The following is an 18,760-nucleotide window of genomic DNA, read 5'->3' as shown; positions in this document are numbered from 1 at the left end:
TTGTTCACGGGTATCTGCCCTCTCATTGGCTAGAATGGTTCCACCTGATCTCGCCTTCCATCTTTGAGGACATATGTTTCCATTGTTAGAGCGGTCACTCGACTATCTTGTCAATATAAAATATTTCTTTGACTTCCTCAAACCAAGATAGTGGTCTTGCAGGAAGGGCGTTTACATTCCTGAACTTAACATGTGAAGATATGTCAGATGAACTGTCAGTATACTCAGTTAAACTGTTGGCGATTGTAGCTGCCCTCTAGTGGATGAAGAATGCTCAACCTGTCAGAATTATAAATTAGTATGCTCAGATTCCCTATTTTATTGAATAATTTATCATCTGGCAAATCTAATAGGAGTGACCTACTATTGGAGGCAATAATGTTATTATGGAGAATATAGAGACAGGGTGTACTAGTGTGATTCTGCCGGGTCCCAGGCCACTCGGGAGTGGGTGGGAGTGAAATAGTAGACCAGATAGCCAAAAAGGCTTTAAAACAAGATATAATTGGGTAGAGGTGAGGCCAAATGTAAGATTAGAGACATTATGATAGATGTGTGGCAGAAGAGGTGGGACAACGAGCCCAAAGGCAGGCATTTATATGCCCTCCAAAGAAAGGTTGGTGATTCAAGGGTCAGATTAGGAAGGAAGAGGTGGTGTTTGCTCAGTTGCGTCTAGGGCATTGTACATTGAACTCGTCATTATATCTGGTTGGCAAGCATGCGAATAGTTTGTGTACGGAGTGTATGGTTGATGAAAGATTGAAGCATGTGTTGATGTATTGTTGTAAGTACCGGTACGTGGAAAGATTGAAGTGTAGGGTTATTTGATGTTGGACGGGGGGTGGGGTTGGAAGGGATTTGGGGGATAGGGAAGGGTTTGTTATTTTCTTAGTAGTACAGGATTAGATACGAGGGTTTAGTTTATTGTAATGTTTGTTTCTTAATTCATTTAGTCTGTAAACTGTGACGGACTACACATTCCAGTACAGTAGGTGGCGGCATGCACCTCTAACGTCTGTTTGCTGACTGCCATAATAATACAGAAGAAGACTTCCTCAATTTCTCACTAGCAAAATGGTTCCTCCAGTTGCAGTCTCGCCTGTCATCAAGGTAAATCTATATTTATTTTAATAACTTGTGTTGTATAACTAACTCATTTGAATGCATATGATGAATACAGCAGGTAATTTTTATGTCATGTTAAAATCAGACGTTTAGCTTCTTAGAAAGTTTAGCTAGCTAGCTACTTACATAAATGTTCATGGTATGACATTGACTGGTTCAATCCAATGTGGTTTAGCTAGCCAGTTAAGTAACTATATACCTGTCATAAAGCTAGCTAGCATAACTAAATAATCCAGCCAAAATCGATGACAAAATGTTACATTGTCCCGGTGTAGTAGTTCAGCTCACTGGCCTGTAATTATTCTGAGGCAAGGTCATAGTATTGGCTTCTTGCCGAATACGCTAGCTACTTGCGTTAACAAGCGCTAGCGTGCTAACTTATTAGCTAGCATGACTAACTGGGGGCGTTCCAGGTCATCTCACATCTAGTCTAACGTTTGCGTGCCAGACACTAATTAAATCTTCTGCCAAAAGACGATTGAAAGTCAACCAGCATAGATAGCTAGTTAGCTAGTGAGTTGTGTAACTAAGTCAACTAACTAGCTAATCAATTTTCTTGATTTCAGACGGCCAGGTGGTCATTCTTGCTCATTGGCATGTTTTATGGCAAACAAAGATATGGTAAGTAGTTTACTATAAGATTGTGGTAATGTCACCTGAGGGTATTTTGAATTATCATTATTGCAATGTCAGTGTCATCGCTGTATTTCCCTAGACTATCTGAAGCCAAGAGCTGAGAAAGAGAGGCTTGTTGAGGAAGCGGAGAAGAAGATCCGAGAGGAGCAAGAGAAAATTGCCAAAGCACTTGCAGAAGGTAAATAATAAACTTATCAGAATGTTAGGAGGGATGCAGTGAAGATTGAGGAAATGTTGTGAAGCATATCTTTTTTTTCCCTCCCCCACAGCCTCTGAAGACACCATCCTGAAATGAACTGCCTATGGATCTACTCTGTCGTCTTCGAATAATAATAAAATAATAAACAGGATTATTTTCATGTATTACAGAATGATTCTTGGGTATATCTGTTAAGATAGTAATGTGCTAAAAATGATTAGTATAATACTAACAACTTCCAGTACTCTCAATGTCCTAAATGTGTTTTGAAGTCCCAATTCATTATTTTTTTAAATATAACCCAGATGTTTCACAAAAATTTCCTCTGTAAAACCTAGCTGAAACATTTTGTATAGTTAAGTGTTAGTCTCAAATCTGAAAATATTTATGTATACCCACCTTTGTGTGTTCTATCTAAATTGAGTGAAATAAATATAAAAGATACATCTGGTTCCCAGGTGTATATGTTAGGCTTGGGCGGTATAGCTTATGGATATTTGGAAAAAGCTAAGGGATGGTTTTTAAATACAATACCATCAAAACTATTTATTCGAAGTTTTTTAGAATATTTGTAGCTACTTTTTAAGTTATTACCTGCAGTCAACTTGTGCAATACGCTAGGAGATAAAGCAGATTGGGTTCTTAATTTCACCTTTATGAAGCTTACCGTAGTTCACCAGAACAATTGAGCCAGTCACGTGTTTGTACAGTAAATAGCACAACGGGAGAAAGCGAGCTGGTGAGTCCATAGCGTTCTATATCTATCGGCGAGTCTGTTGTGCGGCGCACATGAGGTGAAGTTACACTTTGCAATTCACTACTAAATATTTGCCATCAGATATCTTTAAATGGCAGTCTGCCAGAAGTCAAAGAGCTCTGAATGAGTTATCTGTAAAGCTGCCGTTTTTTCCCTGTGCTTCCTACTAGCGTTTTTTAAAATCTCCAATCTGCCCCATGTAGGCCTACACATGCTGCTCTTCCTTCAGAAAGGCATGCATCACAACTTTGTTCATTTGCATAATTTATCTCGTTTACTTTCGCTTGTAAATGTCCACACTCACCGAAAATGACATTCGGTAGCTGCTAGCTATTCATGTATAACTTTATGAACTGAATTTGCCTGTCTTTGCAATTAGTTTGTTCATTTTTGCTCGTTAGCATTTAGCTAACAACGTCTGTGATTGAGCTATTTAGCTTTTCTTGTGTTTTTAGCGCTCCCTTGTGTGCTATGCCGGAAATACCGTAAATCCTGGTATGAGAGTACAATATGAAAATCTGGATACCGCCCAAACCTAGTATATGTCTGTCGGGCACTGTCACCCTGCCCTTCACTGTGAGATGACCGGAGTAAGGACTAGGCAATAATCCAGGCCCAGTATAGCATAAATCCCAGGATTCAGGTCATAGGCCAATTTAAGAAAGTGTTGAGTGAACAATACTGCCACACGCCCTTCTACCCAGGTTTAACACACAATAGACATACTGTATACCTGGCCAATTTGTCATTACGTTCATGAATATTCAACATGCACATTTTTTTTTTGGGGGGGGGTCATCTGAAAGCATTTTGCTGGGAGGTTTTCTTGCACTTCTATCTGTATGCTGACCTGTAATCCTGAATGACAAGCAGAACAATGGCAGGACTTTACTTATGTTATGTAGGCTAATAACACCAACACTTGAATATGTTAACTATGTTTTCTCAATGCTATTAGTGAGCTATATAGTGACACTCAGAAATCTCTGCAACAGCCATACGAAAGATGTGTTCCTCTGTACAACTCGGTAGTGCAACCGTGCCATAATAATGCAGACGTGTATGGGTCAGAAGAATGGTGGAAACTGCTGAGAGTTAGTGCTGGCTAAGAGGCTTTATTACCAGGTGAGTCATGAGCTGGATACTGCCTGGAGACGACAGGAATTACAGCTGGAAATTATACTATGGAGCTAATATCGAGACAATACATTCCCAAAATAGAAAAAGGTTTCAGGGGTAATTTAAGCCTTGTTCGGATTGGCAGTTTGAAATGACTCAAATCAATTTTTTTGCATATCTGTTTTGAATCTGTTCTTTTTCCTGCAGTCTGAACACCCAAAAGCCACATGGAATCTGAAATATTTCAATCAACATTTCAAACCACCTTAGGTGTTTTAAAGTCAGATGCAAATCTGATTCCTGGCCATGCGACTTGTCTGAACAGTCTGATTGATTTGCCCCCAAGTGGTTTTTAGACTTATTTGGCATATCTTGTTGCTTGCTAGCTACTCAGACAGTTGAAGTGGTAGCTACCTAGCTTGATAATTGTGTACAAACAAATTAGTGAATGTGCTAGAAAGATAAACAGCTAGCTAGTTGACTGCTGTGGCTAGCAAAAAAAAAGGACTCGTTTTGAAATTTGGATAATCTTATCCTTTGAGCCTTTAAAAGAGTTCTTACACTATGATTAGGGAACATTCAAAGCAACTGGGAAATGTCCATGGCGGGCATTGTTGTCACCTTAACTTGCTACAACTTCTTAGTGATAGGAAGCACGAGCACTACCAACAACCAGCCTACACCACTGCGCACACCCGCCGTTACTACGATAACTAGCATAGCCATATCAGCAAATGACTGCTGTCTGAACACACAAATCTGATTTGGTCACTTGTAACTTGCTGTTTGGACAGTCAGTATTCCAAAACAAAACTTATTTTGAGAATTAAGGCCTGCAGCGTGAACAAGGCTTTAGATACTTTGGCCCAACCTCTGGCCATATCCATAAAAACAATAGGATACAATGGATATTTTACAAATGAGGTTTCCTGTTATATAAAACTAGCAAGATATTATTAGACAAAATGCATAATTAAAAATAAATTTTCTTTATTCTGGTCATTGTAGACAAAACACATAGAGATTCAGAATTTGTCATATCTACGTTAAAGTATTTTTAACAGCAAATAGTGGAATAAAATGTTAGTTGCAATGTTTAATGGTGTGGAATTGGAAAGATGAAGCACAAATAATTACTACTTCTATTAAATGGGTCCTTAATATTTACCTTCTTGCTATAATGTCGGCACAAATAGAGCATAACAGTAATGTTGCACTGATGTTCATAGAGGAAATGAAATCCATGTATTACCTATTAATCGTCTGAAAAAAATATACTATTATTGAAATATATTTACAGGAGAAGACTATTTACAATTGATTACAGCTATAAAAGCATAGTTGCCCCATTGACAGTGGGGCTGCTGTAAGAGTATTATTATCCTTTGTTCATAATGAACACTAGGAGATTCTATGGATCCAGTGAGTAGGCTCAAGAGTATCAGAATCAAGGCCACTGGCTTCAATCACTCTACCGAGGGATTGGACTTTGACCACTATTCTCAGTGGACTGGACCATATAAAAATACATCCAATGTTGTTAGATATACATTTACATTTTAGTCATTTAGCAGACGCTCTTATCCAGAGCGACTTACAGTTAGTGAGTGCATACATTTATTTTATTTTTTATTTTATACTGGAATCGAACCCACAACCCTGGCGTTGCAAATGCCATGCTCTACCAACTGAGCTACATCCCTGCCGGCCATTCCCTCCCCTACCCTGGACGACGCTGGGCCAATTGTGCGCCGCCCCATGGGTCTCCCGGTCACGGCCGGCTACGACAGAGCCTGGATTCGAACCAGATATACATATATTGAGACATACTGTATCTTGTTTTTACCCTAAAGGTATGTCTCATTCAAATATTCTACAATAAACAGTGAACAGTTACATATTGAGAGAATTATGGGTTTCTCAAAATGAAGCATTTCTAGTTAACCGTTGATAGCCAGGGACAGACCTTCCTGAAAATGAAATGTCAACTCCTTTCTCTCCTATCTCAGAACAATAAATTACAATGTACACACACAGAATCTACTTGTTTGACTGCCTGACTGCAGTCGTTCTATAACAGCACCTCTTCCATTGCTGTACTTAAAGTGCTACACCCCATTCTTTCATCCAACACAGCATGGGACAATACAGTGACAAGTAATGTACTGCAAAACCATCACCTAGCAACCCACAGCAAGGGGTCACATTACACTGTAATGAAGTGGAACCATAGAACATACTTCTTATGGCATATGTGGATGCTAACCATATACCCTAGTATTGCATAATCTACTTTTGATTACAATTAAAGTAACTGTCTATTGAAAATCTCACATAAAAGCTAATTCTGTTTACTCATACTAAAATAATGTTGTTGACTGGTCCTATTCTCGTATTTGTGACAAAAGCATGAATAAAAGAAAAAATACTTAAACCCCACCTCAAAAATGCTTGCTATTTCCTCATTTAACATGATGTCACGTTGGGTCATTGGCTGAGCTGGCCAATGAGCTGTTTACTTGTCATTCATATTTTTAATTTTTTACATTTACATTTTAGTCATTTAGCAGACGCTCTTATCCAGAGCGACTTACAGTTAGTGAATACATTTTTAAAAAAAAATTATACTGGCCCCCCGTGGGAATCGAACCCACAACCCTGGCGTTGCAAACGCCATGCTCTATCAACTGAGCTACATCCCTGCCGGCCATTCCCTCCCCTACCCTGGACAACGCTGGGCCAATTGTGCGCCGCCCATGAGTCTCCCGGTTGCGGCCGGGTATATGCCCACACCATTCTGTTGTTGGGGTAAGCCCACACCATTCAAATGCAGAAAAGCTACTTTTTAACTACCATTTCTTAGAAGGAAAACTATTTCACTCATTTTGTAATTAATTATAGGTCATATTTCATAGAAATCTGGAAACACTGGACAGTTATGTAAATGACGACTGACTGTAAGGAGTAAAGAACAATGTAAGTCACGGTTATTACATTGTTATTATAACATACATCAAAGTTTGATCCTTGATGAATCCACCAAGGTTTTGTAAAAGGTTATTTAAAGGTAGACTCAGCTATATGACGTAGATGTAGAAAGTAAACATTATAGTGGGTCAATTTCCGCAACAACTAAGAGTGTTGAAGCTCGAGGCTCAACTTAACAGCATGAAACACACCCAGGCACAGATACTGTGCGTGACTGTGTAAGACCGAGATCTTGCATCTTGCTCGTCTCAATATCTGCAGTGCTGCTCGTGGCAACGTCATTTAGCTGAGTCTACCTTTAATGTGATAACTCTAAATCCTCTAGCCTAATTGTTTTAAAAATCTATATCCTTACAACAAATAAAAGCGCAAAATATTGATGTAAAACAAAAAGGATCCCTGTGCATTCCATACAGTATTCTGTACGAAAATGGTAGTTGTTTAAAACGAAAAGCAATCATAATGAGCTATGTTTATACCTGGGGTGCTAACATGCGTCCTTTGTCCTGATCGTGTCCACATTCTGATTGTGCCCACAATTTTAGACAGATGTAGTCGTAGGTCAGCTCTTCCTGACCACCTCCATAGGTAGTCAGACACACATTGTGTCTGGATATCTAAGTGTAGACTGATCTGCACAGTGAAGCCATTTAAATCATCATTATTTCACCCTCTAAAATCATTGACAGGTGGCACCATTGACTTATTCCATCAATATGTGTCTTCAAATAAATAAATATTATTTGGAAAGAATATCTGAAATAATTGCATACAGGAAAGGACCAGGAAATCTGGTCACAATGCAGACACAGTGGATGGATAAGAGACACATTTTAATACCATATGTCTGAAAATGTGGACACAATCAGAATGTGGACAAGATCAGGACAAAGAATGTATGTTGGGGCCAGGTTTAAACAGGGCTTTAGTGTCATATTCATATGACATTATACATACATATAGAAACATTTCAGAAGTTGTTGACTTCTTGTTCCTTTAATTGGTCAATAAAAACCTTCAGGAACCTACTGTACATACGTTTAAAAAGTTAGTACAAACAAAAATGAACTCCCTAAGACGCACACACCACACGTCTACTTGCCATTAGAACATGAAGGATTCCTCAGAAGGTCGTGAAGCATATTGAAAGGGGTAACTTCCAAAATGTGGATATGCCAATGCAACTAATGATAAAGGCCCTGTGTGGCCATAATGTGCCAACATGGGTCTGGAACCAGCCGGTCCAACAGCCTTGCTGCATGACTGATAAGGAGTCCCTCTGGCTCTTCTCTAAAGTTCTGATGCTGTGAGGGGAGGCTGTCCTTCCACAGTTGTTCTGAGGTGAGGCTAGTCCTGCCCCGGCCGGCAGCAAGACTGTGTGGCTGTGATGTATCCTGGAGTGACCTACCTCCAAAACGGGTCCTGAGCTCTAGCACACTGAGCACGTCTTGGACCCTTTACATAGCAAGAATACAAAAAACAATACATGTTTAAGGATAATCTGTATTACTTTTAATCCACAGACAAAATGCCCTCTAAACTACAGAGCAATAGTATATCCACCACTCTGACCTGACTGGGCTTCCAGGATGGCCTGCTTGGCCTCGTACTCTTCCTGCTTGGCCTTCCACTCCTTCCTGTTGTTCAGCATGCCATCATACATCGGCTGGATGGCCGGATGGAAGCGGGTGAATTCCTGACGGATAAACAACAAAACAAAAACTTGAGAGCTCTTCTGTTTCTGACAGTCAAGCTATCTAACCAGATAATGCTAGTCTGAATGGCAATTATTTGTGCATTTGGTCATTCTACACATCCAATTGAAGGTATGCCAACTATTTGACCAAACACTAAGATCTATTGATTCATGGTTTACTTTGTGCTTAGCAATAACTGTGAAGCTGAGTGATGTAGCTAGTCTGAACGAGTGGTAGTACATGCAGTAACGTTACCTTGTAGACAAATGTGCAGACAAAGTCAATGAAACCACACTGCAGCTTGGGCAGCTGACCAGCGCAGTTTATGTCCATCATGGCCTGGATGAAAAGGAGGGAGAAACATGGTTTCACACACACACACACACACACACAAAAAACGTAGGTCTTCATCAGCCATCCTGGATGTGTCAAAATGTATGTGGATGTGCGCAGAACACACACACACGTTGATATACTCACAATGGGTTGTTTTTCAAGAACTTCCCTTTCCAAGTCACCCTGCACCCAGAACTCAGCTGCTTCAGACAGCGCCACCTGGAAGAAGCCAGGCAGTCCAATGTATTTCACTATATTGGATAGCTATATTCATTTACAGAAACACAAAAGCATCTGCTAAAATGTCTTCAAGGTATATAATCAAGCTATAATCAGGGGAGGTGCTCACCTTGCTTTGTACCTCCCATGGCTTAGTGAGGGCTGACAAGTCACATGCTATCATCATCATGGCCCTTTAAGGGAAATTATCGAAGGTTCAGCGTACTATAGAAATGCTAAGATAAGATCCAATGTGCATGTTATAATCCTACATATCCCCCTATCACTACAATCCTCCCTCTACCATGAACTGCACTCACAGGACAATCTCTTTCCTGGTAGTCTCCAGGGACATCCAGTCCACCCACTTCTTCTCATCTTCGTAGGTCTTTGATAGGTCAACAATCTTCTGGAACATTGTTCGCTTCCTGGTGACATTGGAAAATGTCCAAACAGAGATTTATACATTCAGTTAAAGTTATAAGCAGCGCATTGTGAAATCTTGTTTCCGCAACTTTACAGGGTTAAGTAGGCTTGATCGTCACATCTAAATCCGTGCTTTAATATGCAGAAAAAGAGTCCACATTGACAACAAAACATTTTTCCTAAGATTTGCATAGGGCATACAATATGTATTGCAGTTACAGTGCTTTCGGAAGTATTCAGACCCCTTGACTTTTTCCACATTTTGTTACGTTACAGCCTTACTGTAAAATTGATTAAATAAATCATTTTCCTCAGAAATCTACACACAATACCCCATAATGACAAAGCGAAAACAGGTTTTTATAAGTTTTTGCAAATGTATTAAAAATAAAAAACTGAAATACCTTATTTACATAAGTATTCAGACCCTTTGCTATGAGACTCAAAATTGAGCTCAGGTGCATCCTGTTTACATTGATCATCCTTGAGATGATTAAACAACTTGATTGGAGACCACCTGTGGTAAATTCAATTGATTGGACATGATTTGGAAAGGCACACACCTGTCTATATAAGGTCCCACAGTTGACAGTGCATGTCAGAGCAAAAACCAAGCCATGAGGTTGAAGGAATTGTCCGTAAAGCTCAGAGACAGGATTGTGTTGAGGCACAGATCTGGGTAAGGGTACCAAAAAATGTCTGCAGCATTGAAGGTCCCCAAGAACACAGTGGCCTCCATCATTCTTAAATGGAAGAAGTTTGGAACCACCAAGTCTATTCCTAGAGCTGGCCGCCCGGCCAAACTGAGCAATCGGGGGAGAAGGGCCTTGGTCAGGGAGGTGACCAAGACCTCGATGGTCACTCTGACAGAGCTCTGGAGTTCCTCTGTGGAGATGGGAGAACCTTCCAGAAGGACAACCATCTCTGCAGCACTCCACCAATTAGGCCTTTATGGTAGAGTGGCCAGACGGAAGCTCCTCCTCAGTAAAAGGCACATGACAGCCCGCTTGGAGTTTGCCAAAGGGCACCTAAAGACTCTGACCATGAGAAACAAGTTTCTCTGGTCTGATGAAACCAAGATTGAACTCTTTGGCCTGAATGCCAAGCGACACATCTGGAGGAAACCTAGCACCATCCCTACAGTGAAGCATGGTGGTTGCAGCATCATGCTGTGGGGATGTTTTTCAGTGGCAGGGACTGGGAGACTAGTCAGGATTGAGGGAAAGATGAACGGAGCAAAGTACAGAGAGATCCTTGATGAAAACCTGTTCCAGAGAGCTCAGGACCTCAGACTGGGGCAAAGGTTCACCTTCCAACAGGACAACGACCCTAAGCACACAGCCAAGACAACGCAGGAGTGGCTTTGGGACAAGTCTCTGAATGTCCTTGAGTGGCCCAGCCAGAGCCCGGACTTGAACCCGATCGAACATCTCTGGATAGACCTGAAAATAGCTGTGCACCAATGCTCCCCATCCAACCTAACATAACTTGAGAGGATCTGCAGAGAAGAATGGGAGAAACTCCCCAAATACAGGTGTGTCAAGCTTGTAGCATCATACCCAAGAAGACTCGAAGCTGTTATCGCTGCCAAAGGTGCTTCAACAAAGTACTGAGTAAAGGGTCTGAATACTTATGTAAATGTGATATTTCTGTTTTTTATTTGTAATAAATTAGCAAAAATGTCTAAAAACTAGTTTTTGCTTTGTCATTATGGGGAATTGTGTGTAGATTGATGAGAAAAAAAAAGATTTAATCAATTTTAGAATAAGGCTGTAACCTGACAAAATGTGGAAAATGTCAAGGGGTCTGAATACTTTCCAAAGGCACTGTAAGTAAATACAGATGTAGGATCTTAATTTGATCACTCTTTTGTTGCGGATAATTTTCCTGCACAGCATGAAATGCAAAACTTGTAGTGTATTCAAGCTTTAAAAAGTATTCTAAAGTTTGTAATTTCCACTTTAAAATGTCAGATTTGCCCTAATGAAAAATGTATAAACCCCTACAAAAAATGTCCATCAATTTTAATCCACATAATAATTCACATTTCCTGTTGCTGCAGGATTATTTTCCTGCTGTAGCAAACTTAATTGAATTAAGCTCCTAACTCCTGAGTGGCGCAGTGGTCTAAGGCACTGCATCACAGTGCTAACTGTGCCACTAGAGATCCTGGTTCGAATCCAGGCTCTGTCGCAGCTGGCCGCGACCGGGAGACTCATGGGCGGCGCACAATTGGCCCAGCGTCGTCCAGGGTAGGGGAGGGAATGGCCGGCAGGGATGTAGCTCAGTTGATAGAGCATGGCGTTTGCAACGCCAGGGTTGTGGGTTCGATTCCCACGGGGGGCCAGTATAAAAAATATATATATATGTATTCACTAACTGTAAGTCGCTCTGGATAAGAGCGTCTGCTAAATGACTTAAATGTAAATGTACATTTGTAGGGAGCTCAGGTGCGTTACTCACTTGAAATAAAGTTGCAAATCTGTTGCAATGATGGCAATGTCCATGAGGTGGATGGCATGCTCATTCTGTCTTCTGTTGAGGTTCTGGTAGATATTCAAGGACTGGGGGAGGATGGAGGAGTTAGACTACAGCATGTGATCAACATGGAAGCATAAAGTATAAATAATTGACATCAAATGTGCTGCTGTAGTAGTGAACGTTTATGGCTGAGATACAAAAGCCTTACGTACCTCGTCTGCCAGAAGGAACTTGCTAAATTCTAGATGATGCCTCTCCAGGACGGATGAGCCGTGAAGCTTGGCTATTGGGTTACCAGATCTGTTCATGAGGGGAGACCAGACCAGACACTGTAAAGAGCTCATCATAAGCCATTCATCACACAAAGCTAATCAAGGTGCTTCTCCACATGCAAGGCCTCAGTTATGATGAGAGAGTGAGTAAAATAAGAGACCCAGAGATAAGTTAAGGACTGGTTGTACAGATGTAGGATCTTAATTTGATCACTATTTTGTTGCTGAGAATTTTCCTGCTCTGCAGGAAATGCAGATGAGCTTCGTGATTTACATAAATTCACTGAAAACCCACACTAACACGACTATATTAACAGTATTGCACTTTTCATGTAGCTTACTTTTGGCCAGCTAATAGCCTAACCACCGATCAAGCAACATAATGGACTAAACATTCAAATCCTGTTGCTGCAGGACTATTTTGCTGTGTCAATACTGGTCAAATTAACATCCAACATCTGTACCAACTTTCAGAGAACAGAGTAAAAAGAGAGCAGATAATCCCAGGAGTACTCACTTCACCTGGTAGAGGTTGTTGGTGCCCCTGTGGTCGATATCATGGAGGAAAGCAGATGTGATCATTGCCATCACCTCTAGATCTGTGTAGTATCTCTTCAGGTTCCCTGTCTGACACAACAAAATACAGCAGTTAAACTTTCAGAATTAGAGATCTTTCAATTATGTCTTCAGTTAAGTTTTTTAGCAAGTAAGAAAATGTGCCTTTTATTTTCTGTGAGACAAAATAAAGTTAGGGTGCATTACTGAGGCGTAAGCATTCCTACCGTCAGCAGTGTGAACATGGTCTGTCCGACATTGAAACCGTGGCGCCAGTTGTGATAGGGCATTTTCCTGTAGCCTTTGCTGATAGAGTACATGAAGCGCACCAGAACCTGTTGAAATAAACAAAGATGCCTGTTGGTTTTCATAGGATTTGGAAGTGTGGCTTAAGAGGTATATAACTTTAGAACTTTAGAGCATTTGCAGATAGTATGGGAGAGCAATAAAGTAACTAATGACAAACTGCATAGAAATGATTCAGAATTGACACTTTCCCTGCATTGAAAGATGTTGCAGTACAGATCATGATTGTACTGTACCTCCTGTGGAACCTGGAACTTCTTGACCACTCCGACCTCATAGAACATCTGGATCCCACACATCACCAGCTCCAGCTCTGTGAGGTCAAAGTCAGAGAACCCGAACTCATAGATCTCAAACTTCTTGGGGCCAGGTAGTTCTTTTTTCTGTGTGATAATGCATGATTATTATGGCATTATTAACAAAAACTAAACATGCAGATGTAGGATCTTAATTTGAGCTAGTTTGCTACAGCAGGAAAATAATCCTGCAGCAACAGGATATTTGAATTATTATGTCGATTATAATTAATGGGCATTTTTGTAGGGAAAATCAAGCCTTTTTAAACCTCAAATACACTATAGGTTTTACATTTCCTGCATTTCAGGAAAGTTATCCTGCAACAGGGTGATCAAATTAAGATCCTACATCTGTACAACCATATAAATCTAGCTTTCAAATGCAGACCTACTGTTCCAGTACTTATAAATGTACTCTAGTGACTAAATCAGGGATAATTCTACAACCTCCAGATTATGACCAAATTGTTATTCTACAAATATAAGGTAGTAATACCAGAATCTGCAGGAACTCATCCTCTTCACAGTCACAGGGCTCTCTGTTGAAATACTGTCTGGTTTTCTAACAGACATGAAACAACAATGAGTGTCAAACATTAAAACAACACTTCTCGTGTAAAGGAGGTTAGATCTGTGGTGTATATCTTTGAGCAAGGCTTCACCAGGATTTTCTGTATTTCGTCATCACGGCACTTGACGTGGTAGAGCACCATGTCCTGAGCGATATCTTTCCGGTTCTCTATCATTTTCATCCTGTCATAGGTGTCTGTATTGAGGTGGGACCAGCCCAGGAAGTTAGTCATAGCCTGGGGAGACCGACAGAAACAATGCCATTCAGAGTAGGTTCACTCAGAAGCCAACATGGGTAGACAGACAGTCACAATATCATTCAGAGTAGGTTCACTCAGGTCAATGTGGTGAAGAGAGTGGGAGGCATTTGGCTGCCACAGTGCATTGTATAAATGAATGGTATACACAAAAAATACGGAGAACAAGGCTTTCTAGAGCCACTTGACTTCGCCACTTGTTGAGAAGCCAGTTTGGTGCTGTAGTACAGCAAAGTACCTCCATTAGCTCCTCATCCTGCTGATCGAATGGCTTCCCATCTTTCCTGTTGTAGAATGTAGCCACGCCCACAATCTCTTCCGTCATGTTGACGATTGGCATGGACAGCACATTCTTTATGGTCCAACCACTATCATCCAAGGGTTCTGACTGTATTATGGGAAGACACAACGTAAATGGTCAACAGGAATTATGGAAATTGCTAAACCTTTTGCAAAAAACACATGCAAGGATACTTGATTTTATAAGGAAGCAAATGTACCTGAAACTTGAACATCTCCTCTGTTATGGGATTTATGATGTTGCATATCTAGATATTCAAAATAAAGAGTACAGCATCAACAACACATGCAAATCATGGCAATTTGAACATTGTGTTATTTTCAAGTCAATTCCAAATTCTGATAGCATTTCAAACACTTGCTATTGGAATGCCAGTTAAAAGGGGGAATTTACAAGACCAGTTTCAGCCACATATGTGGGAAGTCCAGTACACAAAACCCAGTGTTCTGGAGTGGGACTCCTGTTGACAACACAGTCAGACAACACACACTGATTATTCTGCTATACAGTATCAAACACAGACCTTGGTTCAAACACTATTTCAAATATCTCAATTACTTTAACATACATTCAAAGTAAGTATTCAGAAATATTTCATTTGAAAAGACAAGTAGTTGAACATTTTAATGTATTTGGAAATACATTTGGAAATAATTAGACAAATGTGAATACACTGACTCAAATACACTCCCCTTGCGTTTAACCCAAGTATTTGAAAATTGTATTTGAAATAAGTATTTGAAAATCCTCTTAAATACAATTTGGTAGACATTTTGGTTTTACAAATAACCATTTAAATACTCAAATAAAAGTACTTGTTTTGAACCCAGGTCTGATCATACAGGGTTGAAACTACCTCAACTATACACTAATGTTCAGAGAAAAGTGAGATAAACATACGCGATAACTTTGATGTCCTCTTTTCCATGCAAAATATAATCAATGACTTTGTAGAATATGACTTCCTAGAATCACAGATAACAAAAAAAATCACAGACCATAAATAAACATTTGCAGAAACAAAGGCAAAAAGGTAAAGACCAGTTCATGGGGTAATAAGTAGATAGATATAAACACTTACTCTGCCATCAGGGGTAAGAGGTCCAGAGTAGGGGGGCTGGTCTCCCATCAACACTGGCCAGATGTCAAAGAACTCCTATAGGAACAAAGCAATAACACAGATGGATTGTCACACACAGCGTATTAATAATATATACAGAGCCTTCAGAAAGTATTCATACCCCTTGATTTATTCCACATTTTGTTGTGTTATAGCCTGAATTTATAATGGATTAAATAGATTATTACGCACAGAAAATGAAATACAGAAATATCTAATGTATATAAGTATTCACACCCCTGAGTCAATACATGCTACAATCACCTTTGGCAGTGATTACAGCTGTGAGTCTTTCTGGGTAAGTCTCTAAGAGCTTTTCACACCTGGATTGTGCAACATTTGCCCATTATTCTTTTCAGAATTCTTCAAGCTCTATCAAATTGATTGTTGATCATTGCTAGACAACCATTTTCAAGTTTTTGTTAATAGATTTTCAAGCCGATTTTAAGTCAAAACTGTAACTCAGCCACTCTGGAACATTCAAGTATTACCAGAGGAGACCCATAATAACTATTCTTTATGATGACTAAATGGCTGGATCATTCTTGAATTGCGGTGGCATTTACGTCCCTCACCTTTGCAACCATGAAAAACACTTTAAAATGACACATAGTTACATATCACACATTAACTGTTTATCAATGATAAAACATAATGCAAGTCCTTTATACTGCAAAACTCTATGTTTGTGCATGGTTTAAAGTACTTAGGGCAAGCAAATTGGCTTGTTCCAGTAGTGATGAGTAGAGTTGTAGTGACATGTTTTGGGGTTTTGGAGATACAGTGTATCTATTATTTTCAATGCAAGAAATTAAACAAAAGTATTGAATCTACTTTATAGATCAATAAAAACCAAGAAGGCGTAAGACAATGCCGCAATTGAAGAATGTCCCGACTACATGCAGACAGTGTCACCCACCTTCTCCTTCGTCATGTCCAGTAGGCCCACAGAATACCTGTCACAGTTCAGGTACGCCCGCACTGTATACAGGGCTTTGTGGAACTGTCTCTCAATGTCTGTCAGCTCCTCAAACACCTTGTTGGCAGACCACAACAGGACCTATACCCGACAGAAAAACAACAACCACCAGTTGGTTGATATCTCAATAAACGTGTGAAAGCTAAAAAATGGCCTTTTTTGTGTGTTCACCATATTGTCATCTACAACTAGTAATTCCTCTGAATATCAGTGCAGACAGCAGACTCACCTGTCCTTTTCGAGTCTCACAGTTGTACAGGTAGTTCAGCTGGTAAATCTTCAGGTTCAAAGTGGCTATTCTGAGGTACTTCAAAAAAAGCTGGGAGACCAAAAATATGAATTATTATTACAGAGAAATACATACATTGATGTGTAATCAAGGTGGTAGAGGAAAGACGAGAGCGACGAATGCAAGTATGTGAAAACATCAGGTGTGAATTTAACCTTCCTCTCCATTAAGGCAGCAATGGCACAGTTTGTATGTGTTCCCTGTGTTTGTTTGATGGACATGTTTCTGTTCTACAACATCAGTCAGTGTTTATATGCTGCATATGCTTTGAGTGAACAAACTTTGGGATGGGACAAAACCTGTTGATTACTCATCCCCAACTAATTCAAGCTCTAATGTCATGTAATGACCTCGTAGTATTTCCATTGTGATACTGACACATGGAGATGTGTGGATCCTTTTCTCAGATAGCCTTCTTCCTCAGTACTCACATCCTCATCCTCAGCAGTGAAGTGTGGTCCAGTAGTCTTGTTCAGGGCCATGATCACAGCCACCACATCCTCTCCGTTCATGATGGGCGAGGCTAAAATGTTCATGGTCTTGTACTCTGTCAGGTCATCGACGAACGAGCTGAAGTGACTACTCTGTATTGCAGAAAACAAAACAAATCACTGACATCAGAGATCACACATGGATGTGTTAAGACAGGTCTGTCTGTAAGTCAATACATGGGCTTGGTTTTGAGCTTTTTCAGTTTACATATCATTATAGGCCACAGATTAATAATACATGTTAATCTCTGGCATTTTCAGTTTACATAACATTGTAGGCCACAGATTAATATAACTGCTCAGGTAAGAAGTACACTCCATTATCAAGAGTGAATGTAAATCTGGGCAATATGAAATATTAATTAATTTGATCCGTGTTAGCTTCCTGCTGACCCTAGTGTAAACGCCCCCAGAACAGGTGCCATAATCCCAGTTACACCAGGGGGTCAAGGGATATATAATAACTGGATTATATCTGTCAAGAGGATTTATGTTGTCTCCAGATATACATTTAGAACCTCCCCACAGTACAGTATAGTTGCAATACCACTTTGTGTGACACTGTGTTTTAGCAAAAAACACAATTCTAACAATTTGTGTATGTTCGGATAGGCATGGATTGAATAACTATTAACTTTTTTGTCTGGCTGAACATAAACTTGATACATCTATTTATTTTGCAATTGTTTGATATTTTTGGTAGTTGGTACAGCTAGAAAATAATATAATGTAGGAGTGTGTGACAAGGCCTTGTAAAAGATTATTAACACAATCTCACTGAAGCCACTGGCTCCTAGCCTCTGGGACACTGTCTGTCTGTCCTCATCACTACCACAACGTATATCTTTCATTTCCCCGTCTGACTCTTACCTCATTGACATCTTTCAAATTGACGTGTTTCTTGGTCTGGGCCACATTTCCCACCACCCCAAGGTCCAGGGGGAAGACGATCTCGTGGTCAGGGTGCACCACACAGTCGTCCAGCTCCGACTCTGTGGTGATGTTGAAGAGACGTGTGGCCAGCTCCGCGATGCCGTTCCTCTCCCGGTACATGAACAGGCTGCAGCGGTCGGCTTGGATCAGGGCGACGATCCTCTTCAGAATCTTAAACACCACTTTCTCCATGTTCACATTCTCCTGCATTTCTTTGATCAGGTCGAACAGGATCTGGCCTTCTTCTATCTGGCTCAGCTCCTGTAACATCCCAAAATCTACCTTGGACTCCGAGATGCCTGCCATCACAGAGAGGGCCCCCGGTGTGAGCTTCTTGTTAAAGTAGCCCTGGGCGAAAGCCGGGTTCCCATCCAGGAACTTCTCAACATCTTCCTTCGTCGCACTCAT

At 40.3% G+C, this 18,760-nt stretch overlaps 1 protein-coding gene across 1 annotated transcript; it reads right to left on the bottom strand.

Moving 5' to 3' along the window:
- Positions 1 to 8,253: 8,253 nt before the first annotated feature.
- On the bottom strand, positions 8,254 to 18,760 carry LOC311127577 (rod cGMP-specific 3',5'-cyclic phosphodiesterase subunit beta-like; the record flags this gene model as incomplete). Its single annotated transcript, XM_084159394.1, has 22 exons — positions 8,254 to 8,279; positions 8,397 to 8,520; positions 8,777 to 8,860; positions 9,002 to 9,076; positions 9,207 to 9,270; positions 9,397 to 9,504; positions 11,966 to 12,066; positions 12,196 to 12,283; positions 12,773 to 12,882; positions 13,038 to 13,145; positions 13,353 to 13,499; positions 13,909 to 13,974; positions 14,075 to 14,218; positions 14,478 to 14,627; positions 14,740 to 14,787; positions 14,934 to 15,000; positions 15,441 to 15,505; positions 15,622 to 15,696; positions 16,580 to 16,720; positions 16,869 to 16,958; positions 17,360 to 17,512; positions 18,290 to 18,760. The coding sequence occupies 22 exons, from the start codon at positions 18,758 to 18,760 to the stop codon at positions 8,254 to 8,256; spliced, it is 2,505 nt and encodes an 834-aa protein (XP_084015520.1).

The sequence above is a fragment of the Coregonus lavaretus genome, assembly GCF_964263955.1.
Source record: "Coregonus lavaretus genome assembly, chromosome: 4".
In the NCBI taxonomy this organism is placed as follows: domain Eukaryota; kingdom Metazoa; phylum Chordata; class Actinopteri; order Salmoniformes; family Salmonidae; genus Coregonus; species Coregonus lavaretus.
This window is presented reverse-complemented; position numbering and strand designations above follow the sequence as displayed.